Source organism: Microcaecilia unicolor, chromosome 3, assembly GCF_901765095.1.
Source record: "Microcaecilia unicolor chromosome 3, aMicUni1.1, whole genome shotgun sequence".
Lineage (NCBI taxonomy): Eukaryota > Metazoa > Chordata > Amphibia > Gymnophiona > Siphonopidae > Microcaecilia > Microcaecilia unicolor.
Genome location: NC_044033.1, coordinates 334,738,809 through 334,753,438, shown reverse-complemented (window position 1 = coordinate 334,753,438; position 14,630 = coordinate 334,738,809). Strand labels below are relative to the sequence as shown.

At 44.2% G+C, this 14,630-nt stretch overlaps 1 protein-coding gene across 1 annotated transcript in view; it reads right to left on the bottom strand.

The window, feature by feature from the left end:
* LOC115464716 (vomeronasal type-2 receptor 26-like) overlaps window positions 1–14,630 on the bottom strand; it is a 79,296-nt gene that overhangs the window by 25,625 nt on the left and 39,041 nt on the right. Inside the window, exon 3 of the mRNA XM_030195077.1 lies at window positions 7,812–8,606. Coding sequence (XP_030050937.1) covers window positions 7,812–8,606 — 795 coding nt within the window. The remainder of the gene's footprint in view (window positions 1–7,811; window positions 8,607–14,630) is intronic.

Genomic DNA, 14,630 nt, shown 5'->3' with positions numbered 1-14,630 from the left:
CGTGGAGGCAGAGGCTAGCATACACTTCTCCCTTCAGTTCTGGATTGACGCACCTATACTTTGGGCGTGCCCACACTTTGGACGCGCCTACACTGACGTCAGACACCTTCACTTTAAAACTAGGAGTTTCCCTCCTGTCTTTGCCTCAGCTACTTTTTCCTGGTATCTGGTGCGCTCCTGCTGTGATTATTCCTGTTTTACCTGGTTTTGACTCTATGCCTGGACCTGACTTTGCTGGATTGCTGCCTGCCCCAACCCTGTGCCTGGACCTGACTTTAATAATGTGGAAAGGTGAACAAATGAGTGAATATTTTCAAACTGAGACAGATTCCTTGCCATATCATGCCATATGGAATGCATATAAGGCATGTATCTGTGAAGAGATTATTGCTTACAGTGCTAAACAAAGTAAGCTCTGGAAACAAAAATTATCACTGTAGATGAGAATATTAAGTTCAAGGCACACCAGTTTTATGCTCACCCAACTCCGGCTTTGCAAACCCAGTTACAGCAACTAAAATTTCAGTATAATTTCATTTTGTCTGAAAGGGTGGGTAGGCTACTTTTTAGGGAAAGTGCTGTCTAGTATAAACAACGGAGTAGGGCAGGAAGGCTACTTGCCAATTATTTAAAGCATAAGTGTAAATGTGAAAAAAATCATGCTATCGTCAGGAACTGCTCTTTACACTGCTCCAGTGAATATTGGAAAACAATTTAAGTTATTTTATGAGCAACTTTACACGTTGGGTACCAATCCTAATCACTCTCATATATTGGAGTTTTCTAGATCTCTTACTCCTCCTACTATTACAAAGGCCCAATTGGAAATGCTAAATGGTCCCATTACATGAGCAAAAATAGGGGCATCCATCAAAAGTCTTAGACAGCGCAAGTGATGGCCTGTCAATTGACTTTTATCATATTTTTCAAGGTTTGCTAATTCCTAAGTTATTGCAGCTATATATGTCCTTTCTGGAGTCAATTATGACCGTAAGATCTACTCCAGGCTTTTGGCTGATAGCTAAAGTAATGCCCCATATCATCCATCCCTCACAATGTGGGCTTGTTCAGGGAAGAATGACATCAGATGTCAGAGTTTTTTGTCATGTCTTACAGGCTGCAAAGACCTCAGGTGAACCTCTTTGTGTCAATGTCATTAGATGCTGAAAAGGCATTTGACTTTGTTGGATGGAAGTATCTTTTCGACACGCGTAATTGGTTTAATCTAGGTGACACTCATTAACATGGTCAAACTCTTATATTCTTGTCCAGTGGCCAGATTGAATGTGGGTTGTCTTTTATCCCCTCTCCTATTCAATTTGGCTTTTGAACCTTTTGGAAAATTCGTATGCATTCAGAACTGCAGGGTGTAACAGTTGGCTGTTTCAGAGATAAGGGTCTCTGCTTTTGCGGATGATGTTATCTCTGTCGCAGCCGTCTATCACTATTCCACATGTCTTGCAATCATTACGATATTTTGGTAAATTGACTGGTTATTCCATCAACTGGGACAAAACAGAAGTACCCTTCCTCACTTCATATTGTACTAAAGATGTGATTAATCCATTTAGGGCCCCTTTTACAAAGGTGCGCTAGCGTTTTTAGTGTGCGATAAAAATTAGCATGCACTAGCCATGTAGATGCCCATAGAAATATTTTGGGTGTCTACACAGTTAGTGCATGCTAATTTTAGTATGCGCTAAAAACACTAGCACACCTTTGTGAAAGGGGCTCTTAGTCTAATATAGGGATAAAATTCAAACCCACCCTTGAGGATACTTTGCAAGATAATATACAGTTGTTGCTAACCAAGGTTAGCGACCTCTGTACTGTATGGTTGCCTTTATGACTCTCATGGTGGAGTCCTATGGAATGTTTAAGAATAACAGGAGATTCTATATGTAGAGTATTGGTTTGCTGAACTAGAACATTTGATATCTAAATGTCATATAAGTAAAAGAGGAAAAAAGGTCTCGAGTACAGTGGTATAGGAGATCACCTCTTGCAGTGGTTTTAGTGTGGAGTCCTATGGAAGCCATAAGAAAGTTGATTGCACCTCAAGTCCTTTATGTGGTACAGATGTTCCCACTTCCCTTTCTAGCTTAGCTGTATAAAACCATTGATAAACTGCTGGTAAAATTTTTGTGATTATGTAAGCCACCACCTATAATTTCTCTCAGTAAGTTAAAGTGGCCTAAAGAATTTGGAGGAATCAGATTTCCTGATTTTGCCACGTATGATAAGGCCACTGTTTTGCATGATGCCTGTTTGTGGTATCAGGAATATTCTGATGGTGGTGTACCTTGCTGGATCTCTTTGGAGCGTCAGCTGGTTACATCACATGCATTTAGTGAACTTGTTGGGGCTACAGACATTAATGTGGCTCATCAGTGGATGGTTTTGAGAACAATTTTCCAGAACAAAAAACAAGTCGATTTGACCTTTCCCACTTCTATGTTTGATCATTTGGATGCCCCACAATGGGAGAATCCCCAAATTTGTATTGGCAAGAGCCCTGTTTTCTGGTCTATTTGGGCTCAACTTGACATTTGGAAACTGAGAGATATTCTATCTCACAAGCAACTCAGCGCATTTAGAGATTTATAAACTACATGTGGTCTTTTTTCTCATCAGGATCTTATATATTTGCAGTTGAAACAATCCTTGAACAGGTCTCAGAACTTTAAGATATCAAACTTATTGGATAATGAACCAGGAGTAACCTTATTTTTATGGTCATTGGGCAGCACAGAACATATTTTTTCTCACATATATAAGCATTTGATATGTCATCATTTTTGCAAAGCATTGACCTTCAGGCTTTCTGGAAAGTGGGATTGAAAGTGACTAACAGGTGACTTTTCGAAAGAGAAGGACGCCCATCTTCTGACACAAATCGGGAAATAGGTATCCTTCTTTCAAGGTCGCCCAAATCGGCATAATCGAAAGCCGATTTTGGGCGTCCTCAACTGCTTTCCGTCGTGGGGACGACCAAAATTCACGGGGGTGGGGGGGGTGGGGTGTTGGCACCGTACCAAAGGCGGGACTAGGGCGTGATTTAGAGATGGGCGTCCTCGGTTGATAATGGAAAAAAGAAGGGGGTCCCTGATGAGCATTTGGCCAACTTTTTTTGGTCCATTTTTTTTCACGACCAAGCCTCGAAAAGGTGCCCGAACTAACCAGTTGACCACTGGAAGGAATCGGGGATGCCCTCCCCATACTCCCCCAGTGGTCACTAACCCCCTCCCACCCCCAAAAAATTTTTAAAACATTTTTTCCAGTCTCTATGCCAGCCTCAAATGTCATACTCAGCTCCATCACAGCAGTATGCAGGTCCCTGGAGCAGATTTTAGTGGGTGCAGTGCACTTCAGGCAGGCGGACCCAGGCCCATCCCCACCTACCTCTTACACTTGTGGTGGTAAATGTTGAGCCCTCCAAACCCCCCCAAAACCCACTGTATCCACATGTATGTGCCCCCCTTCACCCCTTAGGGCTATGGTAGTGTTGTACAGTTGTGTAGAGTGGTTTTTTTTTTCGGGGGGGGGGGGGGTTGGAGGGCTCAGTACCGAAGGTAAGGGAGCTATGCAGCTGGGAGCAATTTGTGAAGTCCACTGCAGTGCCCCCTAGGGTGCCCGGTTGGGGTCCTGGCATGTGAGGGGGATCAGTGCACTACAATACTGGCTCCTCCCATGACCAAATAGCTTCGATTTGGTCGTTTTTGAGATGGGCGTCCTCGGTTTCTGTTATCGCCAAAAACCGGGGACAACCATCTCAAAAACAAGCTAAAGACAACCATATCTAAGGTCGACCTAAATTTCATGATTTGGGCGGTCCCGACCGCATTATCAAAACGAAAGATGGACGCCCATCTTGTTTCGATAATATGGGTTGCCCCGCCCCTTTACGGGGCTGTCCTGTGAGGACGCCCTCATCACAACTTGGGCACCCCGTTCGATTATGCCCCTCCACCTGTATCCCAATGGTCTAAATTCTGCTTAAAGAGTAATCATCCTCTTTGATTGGCATCGGTTCTACAGTCACTCTACTTTGGTTTTCATAAGGCCATTTCGAGGCTCATTTTCGAAAGAGGATGTCCATCTTTCGACATAAATCGGAAGATGGACATCCTTCTCACAGAAATGTCCAAATCGGTATAATTGAAAGCCGATTTTGGACGTTTCTAACTGCAGACCGTCGCAGGGACGTCAATATTTCATGGGGGCATGTCGGAGGGGTAGCGAAAGCGGGACTTGGGCGTGCCTAACACTTGGACGTTTTTTACCCATAATCGAAAAAAGAAAGGACGTCCTTGACGAACACTTGGACGTTTTCACCCAGTCGTGTTTTTCGTACGACTAAGGCACAAAAAGGTGCCTGAAATGACCAGATGACCACCAGAGAGAATCAGGGATGACCTCCCCTTACTCCCCCAGAGGTCACTAACCCCCTCCCACCCTCAAAAAACATATTGAAAAATATGTCGTGCCAGCCTCTATGACAGCTTCAGATGTCATACTCAGGTCCGTGACAGCGCATGCAGGTCCCAGGAGCAGTTTTAGTGGGCACTGCAGTGCACTTCAGACAGGCAGACTCAGGCCCATACCCCCCCTACCTGTTACATTTGTGGAGGAAAGAGCGAGCTCTCCAAAATCCACCACAAACCCACTATACCCACATATAGGTGCCCCCTTCACCTGTAAGGGCTATGGTAGTGATGTACAGTTGTGGGTAGTGGGTAGTGTGTTTTGGGGGGCTCAGCACACAAGGTAAGGGAGCTATATTCCTGGGAGCATTTTATGTAGTCCACTGCAGTGCCCCCTAGGGTGCCCAGTTGGTGTCCTGGCATGTCCAGTGCATTACAAATGCTGGCTCCTCCCACAACCAAATGGCTTGCATTATGACGTTTTTGACATGGACATCTTTGGTTTTGAAAATCACCTAAAATTAGAAACGTCCATGTCTAGGGTCGTCCAAATCCTAGGGACATCCAAATTTAAGGATTTGGACGTTCCTGACGGTATTTTTGAAACAAAAGATGGACATCCATCTTGTTTCAAAAATACGGTTTTCCCCGCCCCTGGATTTGGACATTTTGCAAGGACATCCAAATCGAAACTTGGAAGTCCCTTTCAAAAATGCCCCTCTTGGACTCCAATCAAGACATGAGCAGTTAAATGCAAATTTTCTTCCAATTGTTGGAGATGTCATAGCAGTTTGGGTACTTTTCAACATATGATATATGACTTTCCTGTTTTATCTTCTTTCTGGTCTGATGTTTGGTCTATGATTAGTCATATCCTTCCAATACGTGACTCTTTATCTTATACTACTGTAATCCTATGTTCAGTGGTGAATGACTAAGGTCTCAATGAAGATCAGCAAAAGTTATTGGACATTGTGCTTGCCATGGCACTCAGTGGCGTTCCTAGGGGGGGCGGTGGGTGCGGTCCGCCCCGGGTGCACGCCACCGGGGGGGGGGTGCCACGCGTGCCTGTCCTCCGTTGTTCCATGCTTCTTCTCTGCCCCAGAACAGGAAGTAACCTGTTCCGGGGCAGAGAAGAAGCATGGAACAACGGAGGACAGGCGCGCACGGTACCCCCCCCCGGCGGCGTGCACCCGGCGGGGGGGGGGGGGGGTCCTTCGTGGGGGTGTCCTTTCGCCGGGGGGGGGGGGGTCCGCGCTGCAGAGGGGGGGGGCACTGCACCCGGGGGGCGGGGCGCATCGGCGATCCGCCCCGGGTGCCAGCCCCCCTAGGAACGCCACTGATGGCACTAAAAGTGATATTAAGTCATTGGTAAACTACTACAGAATTATTTTGATTAAATAGCCTAATATGAATATCATCTTGCAGAACTTGCTCGACATAATACAGTATCCGCCTTATTTTCAAAAGAGAAAGACGCCCATATTTTGACCCAAATCGGGAGATGGGCGTCTTTCTCCCGTGGGCGCCCAAATTGGTATAATCGAAAGCCGATTTTGGGCGACTTCAACTGCAATCTGTCACGGAAACGGCCAAAGTTGAGGGGGCGTGTTGGAGGCGTGGTGAAGGCGGGACTGGGGCGTGTTTATTGGCCGAGGAGAGATGGGCGTCCTCAGCCGATAATTGAAAAAAGAAAGGTGTTTTTAGCGCGAATTTGGGTCACTTTTTTTGGATCCTTTTTTATCCACGAACAAGTCCCAAAAAAGTGCCCTAAATGACCAGATGACACCGGAGGGAATCGGGGATGACCACCCCTGACTCCCCCAGTGGTCACTAACTGCCTCCCACCCCAAAAAAACAACTTTAAAAACTTTTTTTCCAGCCTGTATGCCAGCCTCAAATGTCATATCCAGCTCCATCACAGCAGTATGCAGGTCCCTGGAGCAGTTGTTAGTGTGTGCAGTGGACTTCAGCCAGGTGGACCCAGGCCCATCTCCCCCTCTACCTGTTACACTTGTGGTGGTAAATGGGAGCCCTCCAAACCGCCCCCAAAGCCCACTGTACCCACATCTACGAGCCCACCTTCAGCCATAAGTGCTATGGTAACGGTGTAGAGTTGTGGGGAGTGGGTTTTGGGGGGGATTTGGGGGGCTCAGCACCCAAGGGAAGGGAACTATGGACTTGGGAGGTAGTTAACTTTTTTAAAAAATTGTTACAAGTGCCCCCTAGGGTGCCCGGTTGGTGTCCTGGCATGTGAGGGGGACCAGTGCACTACGAATCCTGGCCCCTCCCACGACCCAATGCCTTGGATTTGTTCGTTTTTGAGCTGTGCACCTTCGGTTTCCATTATCGCTGAAAAACGATACCGCCCAGCTCAAATCCGCACAAATCCGATGCATTTGACTGGCACAAACCGTATTATCGGAAAAAAGATGGACGCCCATTTTTTTCGAAAATACGGTTTGTCCCGCCCCTTCACGTACCCGTTCTCGGAGATAGACACCCATGGAGATGGGTGTTTGCGTTCGATTATGCCCCTCGGCGTGCACCACTGATATTGTTTAGAGAGCCTTGACTGATTTTGTCATAACCTTGGAGGGCTTTTCAACAGTGCTATTTAGAGCTCCCATTTGCTTATGTTCTTGAATTATTTTGTGGTTGTTTATATGTATTCTATTTGTCTACTGTTCTCTTGGTTTGATGTTTTCTTTGATATTGCTCAGGGCTGATCACCTCTTTTCTCTGTATGGCTGTGATTTTTCTTTTCTTGAAAATTTCAATAAAAATCAGTACTAAAATAGAAGGACTGACTATTGTCACTTAAGTGCGTGTCAACTCTGCTCCTGGAACACCCTCAAGTTAGCCAGTTTCGGCAAGGCATTAACTGCAGATATTTAGTGGCACTAACAGGGACTCTGTTTACTAAGGTGCACTAGCATTTTTAGCAAACGCAATTTAAAAGAATTATGAGTCAATTAGTGCCAATAATTGGCTTTTTAACAAGGAATTGACACTAATTAGATTAATTGGAATTAACAAATATAAAGTTAGGTGCAGAAACTGAGACTAAAATTTATACGCAGTCCAAAAAGGGTTACACGGAATTAGGTGGGACATGGGCATTTTGGGGTGGAGCATAAACATGATTTTGAGTTACATATGTACTTTGGGCACCAGATGTAAGTTTAGGCATGGTTTATAGAATAGTGCTTAGGTGATTTTATTCACTGCCAACTTTTTAGGTATCACATAAAGAATCCAGCTCTCTCTATATATAGCACCACTGAATAGGTTATTAATTTGAAATATCCAGACAAGACACATCAAACGTTTCTCCAAATATTTTGCTCAAAATTAAGCTTAGATTTTTTCTAAAAATGATGTTACCTTCCATGGCAAATAATCTGAAACTTTCTGACTTTCTTCACTCCTTGTGGTATTTTTACCAGACTCTGACATGACCATGTCATGCAAAGCGTGTGCCAGGGCGTACACAGCATTGTACACTCTATAACTGCTTCCAAAGTACTTGTTGTCACAGTGTAGAATGGAGACTGTTTCCTTAGTTTTGCAGGATCTTCTGACACTTTCTGAGCACCGGCTGTCACACAGTCCCCTCCACCATATCTGGGTATACCTATTACTTGGAAACAAGGTAGGATTCACCTCTTGGACAAATTTTAAAATGCTTGGAATATTCTTGTTTACCATTGTGAATGTCAAAACATTCTTCTTCATGCTAAACTCCAATGAATAGGTCGAGGAAACATCCCATTCACCTGTGGTGATCCATATTTTGCCAGGTATCTGCATAATGTTTATGTGCTGATATAAATTCCAGATATATTCTCTATTACAATAGATAATGATCACGTTTGCTGATGATGAATGAATACTATCACTAATTTTATTTATCTTTTCTGGTGGCACAACACTAGTATGAGGGAACATTTCTATGAATTCAGTGCAACCATTGTTCTGTTCAATGCCTTCTTTCAGAATTTGGACAGCCCTCACACTGCTGTCATCATTGGATGCAATGATACCAACCCAGGTCCAGCTGAAATGCTTTAGTAACCTAAGGATCCCAGTGCAGAGGTGGAGCTCACTGGGGACAGTCCGGTAGAAATAAGGAAACTTGAGAACATCGCTCATAAAAGGATTCTGTGATATGTAACTGATCTGTGGAGAAAAATAATTCTATCACCATCTCTGTCACTGTGAGATTACATTTTAAATAAATATTTTACTGTACATGTGTAAAATGAAAGTTTAATCAGAGGTTTAGAGGGACAAAAGGTGCTCATTTTCAAAGCAGATAAACATCTTAAAATGCCTAAAAAAATGTCCATCTCTAAAAACTTCCAAATCTTGATTTTGGAACATCAGAATTTGGACGTTTCACACTGCAGTTTGTCCAAATAGCAAGAGCATATGTCGTGGACGTGTTTTGTGTGGGACTAGAGAGGGCCCAAAAGTTGGACATCCAACAGAAATTTTTGAGTGGGAAGAAACATCCTTGTCTAAAAAGGAGGACATTTTTATCTAGACCTGTTTTAGTCATGTCCATGTTACAAAAAGTTGCTCTAATTGAGCAGCTGACCATTGGAGGGATAAAGGCTTAAGATGTGACCCCCTCCTTAATCCTCCAGTGGTTGCTGTCCCCTTCCCTTTCCCCTGAAAATGAAACTGGAATGGAAAACCAGGCTTTGTGTCATCTGCAGGTATTATGGCCATTCCGACCACATCAGTAAGTGTAATGGAAGTATTTAAAGATTGCTTTCCAACTCTATCTGAGTGACCGACAGTGCACTTTCTCATTAAAGTGTATAATTCTATTTGTGTGAATTGGAATGAGTAAGAAGATAAGACACAGCTATGTGCAGGGGGAGATGGAGCATGTTTCGAGTCCAGGTTGGCCACCTGAACAGAGAAACATGTGACCAAATTCCCACATGTCTCAAGCATTCTGTAATTTTCCTCAACTCTGAAAATGAGTTCTAAGCCTAATAAAAATGGGAGCTCTGACCAGTAAAGTTGATAGCTCATCTATGGGTAGACGTATCCGGCTTCGCTGAAAAAGGGACTTCTCTCAGCTTATGTAAAAAGTCTGGGTGATGTAGTTATCAGTGATGTATGTATAGTTTATTATTGCTTCTTTTCCTGGTCTAGAAACTCCTAGCTTTGCTTGGATATAGTGATCAGTGATGTAATGATTATTTATAGGTATTGTTTCTCCTCAGCTATATAGCCTAATCATTGTGTATCTTAGACAATAATGACTTATACACTCTCCATTTAAACCTCTAATAAAAGTCTCACTTACCTAATATGAATCCAAAAGAATCCACAGTAATTGAGTAGTCTGTGTCAGTGAGGTAGGCTGTAAAATCAGGTCAGAACAGTAAGCAAGTAAGTCTAGGTGTTAGTGTAATAGACTGTGAACCAAGAGACTGAGGTTCAAGTCTCATTACAACTCTTTTTTTAAAAATAATTCTGAGCCTTCCAGAAACAGAAAAAAATACATACTGAACCTAAAGATATGACACCTGCAAGCCTGAAGGCTATAGAACTGGTGTACATTCAGGTAAAGTCAGAGCTTTTGTTTGAGGGGGTACTTGGAGGTACTGAGTATCAGCACCTTTTCATTGTCTGCTAAAATTGACCCATGGTCCCCAAGTTTTAATGAAAGAGCTCAGGCTCTACACACCAATTCTGCGTTGTCCTAGATTCTGTGACTGGTTGCAGGGGGCCTAGCTATTGTGGGGTGGGCCCCTCAGTGATCACCCCACCCCTTAAGGGTGGCCTGGCATTTGAGTACTGGCACCTTTTTCGCTAAAAAAACACACTGGGTACAGTAGATATTTTTTCAGGTCCTGGATGGATCACATTAAAAAAAATTTAAAAAAAAGAGTTACAGTGTGTTTTGAACCTGTGTTCCTTGGTTTACAGTCCACTGCACTAACCACCAGGTTATTCCTCTGTTTTGCAGAGACAACTCTGTGACCATATTTTTGAAAATAATGCCAGACAGAGGTTCATGCTCCTGTTTTTTTTGTCATTCAAAAGTTGGATGTTTCACTTTGGAAAATGGCTAGTTTTAGCGTGTGGGTTTCCCATAAGATGTGACCACTTTTTAGTTTGGATCTAAAATGGCTGAATTTCAATTTATGTCATTAATGTCCACACGCTAATTTCCCAATTAACGCATGGAATCATCAGAAGAGGAACAAAATGTTCTGCAGTGCAGAAAGTAGTCCAAAGAAGAGCAGAACACACATCTTAGTATGATAAATAGGTTTTATTTTTGCCACTCTGTAAAAAAGTCCCAACGTGGCCACATTTCGCCTCCCTGGAAGCTGCATTAGGAGCTAAAACAGCTATTGCGATCCCAAAGGGCACAAACACGCAATAGGGCTAAAATCCAATGAAAGCAGCAACAGTCAGCTTTGCAGCTCGCAGGGTAGATAGAAACACAGCAACCGTCTGATCGGTAATAGCACAGCAATGTTCCCGTGCTGCATGATTACTGCAGAGTACGCCTACTCTTCCCCCCCCCCCCCCCCCGTGCTAGAAAAGAATTTCTATTGTCTATTGCGGGAATCGGCACACGAACGCAGAACTACTGTGTTAGGCCTCAGCGCCCCTCTGTGGTAATGCTGTTTTGGCACATGCTATCTGCGTAGTAGCCCTACTGCTATTTAGTAAATGGGACTGTATGGGGCCCTTTTACTAAGCCGCGTAGGCGCCTATGTGCACCCAATGCACGTCAGTTTGGAGTTTCTGCCCGACTACTGCGTGGTCCTTGTGGTAATTTCATTTTTGACGTGTGTCCACTACGTGTGCAGCAGAAACCGGGTAGTAATCATCATTCTACGCGCGTAGGTGATTAATGCATGGTTAACGCATGAGACCTTACCGCTAAGTCAATGGCTGGCGTAAGGTCTCAGACCCAAAAATAGACGTGTGCCAATTTTTATTTTGCCGCATGTCCATTTTCAGCAAAAATGTAATAAAATGCCTTTTTTTACAGGTGTGCTGAAAAATGGATCTGCATATGCCCAAACCATGTGCCTACACTAGCGCAGCCCATTTTTCAGCGCACCTTAGTAAAAGGGCTTCTAAGTGTATAAGACTGCTTTTTATGCAGTCCACTTATACAGATAACATCATCTAGATAGTGACTAAATATTACCATCGTCTGCTTAACTTTTGATCCTGTATGCTCAATGAGATTGCATGGAGGTACTTTTGAGATAGATGGGAGGAAATATTTTTTCACTCAAAGAATAGTTGGGCTCTGGAATTCGCTGCTGGAGGAAGTGGTGGCAGTGATTGGTGTGTCTGGGTTTGGACGGGGTTTGGACAGGTTCTTGGAGGAAAAGTCCATAGTCTGTTGTTGAGATGGAAATGTGGTATCATGGAATGTTGCTGCTATTTAGGTTTCTGCCAGGTGCTTGTGGCCTAGGTTGGCAACTGTTGGAGGCAGGATGCTCGGCTAGATGGACCATTGGTGTGGCCATTCTTATGTTTTTATATATTTCCTCAACAATTTTGCCTATACTTTGGCTTATATGCACAAAATGTATCTGTTTTGCTGGTGACAAATATTTAAAGCACATTAATTAATATTTTAAAGGGTCCTGTCAGGTGCCTTCCAGATGCCAATTTCTAGGCATCCCATAATACAATTGTCCTTCATACAATCAGTGCACTGAATATTCTTACAGACTTCCTCACCATTAGAGATATACAGCTAGAAAAGTTTAATTCCATGTCATTTCCATCATTTCCTGGAATATTTGTTTTGTTTGATTTTCTCTTATGTCAAGTCGAGAAAATTATTCAAACTCAATAACGGGCAAAGTAAAATAAAACTCAGCACAGTCTTTCTGAACTTCACTGTAAACCAGGGATTCTCAACCCAGTCCTAGGGACACACTCGGCCAGGCAGGTTTTCAAGATACCCACAATAAATATGCATGAGATAGATTTGCATGCACTGGCCTCCATTGTATGCAAATCTCTCTCCTAAAAACCAGACTGGCTAGGTGTGTCCCGAAGACTGTGCTGAGAATCCCTGCTCTAAACAAACGAAATTATAGCACACCCATTTATGGCAACCTGTATTAGCACTGTACACGACTCCATTGTATTGCCATAAAAACCTGCACAATTCAGACTGCTGAAAGCCAAAGTCCAAGGTTGGCCAGCATTTCATCGCTTTGCTTCAGGGTCTTTGGGAACTTATGTGTTTATGTTTATTCAAAATTTGCTATACTATCCTGCTTATTTTTGAACGAGAAGGTCGGCCATCTTCTGACACAAATTGGGAGATGGCCGGCCAAATCAGTATAATGTAAAGCCGATTTTGGCCAGCTTCAACTACAGTCCATCACAGGGCCGGCGAAAGTTCAAGGGGGCGTGCTGGCAGGGTAGCGAAGGTGGGATGGGGGCGTGGTTAGCAGATGGCCGGCTTCGCCAGATAATGGAAAAAAAAAAGGCCGGCCCTGACGAGCATTTGGCTGGTTTGACTTGGTCCATTTATTTTTAGAACCAAGTCTGAAAAAGGTGTCCCAAATGACCAGATGACCACCGGAGGGAATCGGGGATGACCTCCCTGTACTCCCCCAGTGGTCACCAATCCCCTCCCATCCCCCCAAAAAGAAAATTAAAACATTTTTTTGCCAGCCTGTATGCCAACATCAAATGTCATACCCAGCTCCATGACAGCAGTATGCAGGTCCCTGGAGCAGTTTTAGGAGGTACTGCAGTGCACTTCAGGCAGGCGGACCCAGGCCCATCCCCCCTACCTGTTTCACTTGTGGTGATAAATGGGAGCCCCCCCCAAAACCCACCGTACCCACATGTAGGTGCCCTCCTTCACCCATAAGGGCTATGGTAGTGGTGTACAGTTGTGGGTAGTGGGTTTTGGGAGGGATTTGGGGGGGCTTAGCACCCAAGGGAAAGGAGCTATGTACCTGGGAGCAATTTGTGAAGTCCACAGCAGTGCCCCCCTAGGGTGCCCGGTTGGTGTCCTGGCATGTCAGGGGGACCAGTGCACTACGAATGCTGGCCCCTCCCATGACCAAATGCCTTGGATTGGGCCGGGTTTGAGATGGCTGGCATCGGTTTCCATTATCGGCGAAAACCGATGCCGGCCATCTCAAACCCGGCCATCTCTGACATTTGGCCGGCCCCAACCATATTGTCGAAATGAAAGATGGCCGGCCATCTTTTTCAAAAATATGGTTCGGGACACCTCTTTGCGGCACCGGCCTTAGAGATGGCCGCCCATATAGATGGCCGGCGCCGTTCGATTATGCCCCTGCATGTAATTCAGCTGGAGGCTCTTTGCAGTTTACATCTTAAAACGCAATAAAATACTGGAAAATAATTCTGTTATAAAAAAAAAGGCACGACAAGTGTCCATACAGAACCAGTCACCCAGATGAATAGTAGATAGCCAACAAGGGATCACAGGCCCAGAACCACTGGCAGAGACTCACTAGGACCCACCCTGAAATGCTAGGAATAGTATAGTAGTAATCAGTATCATAGTAACCATGGTTTGCAATACTGGCTGCTCTAGCTGAATCTTGGGCCAAATGTATGTATGCAGCCAGCCCTTAATGATGATTTCATAGGTAATTTTGAATATTTTGTGAAATTAAGCCTCAGCATTTCTATAACAGTACACTTCCATTTTGTCACCCCAACACTGTGCAGTGAGAGGCCTAATCTATGGTTGAAAAGTAGTGTAGCCAGTATCATAATGCTTACAGTTAAGGCACCCACAGTTACATCAGCCATAAAACTGGCAATGGCACCCATAATTTACAGTGCTCTGTAAGTTGTACACACAAGTGGTCGACATGTCATATCAAGTATATGTCTCTTGCGTTTATATGCTATGCCACTTATAAGCTCCCTCCCAGGCCCCTGATGTGGCACCCAGAGGCGTAGCCAGGTTTTGATCTCAGGGGGAGCAGACTTTTATAAAATAGGCGCCGGTTGGTATCAGCTAGACAACAGTGTCTGTGTTGTTGCTCAGGGGCTGTAGCAGGCACGGATTAATACAGGCTGTCTCCTTTGTATCCTGCCTACAAGGAAACAGTAAGTTACATCAGGAGGCAGGATGCAGAAGAGGTCCCTGGACTGGCCAGAGCAGGCAACCTGTCTTCTTAACTACAAAGTAAAAATATT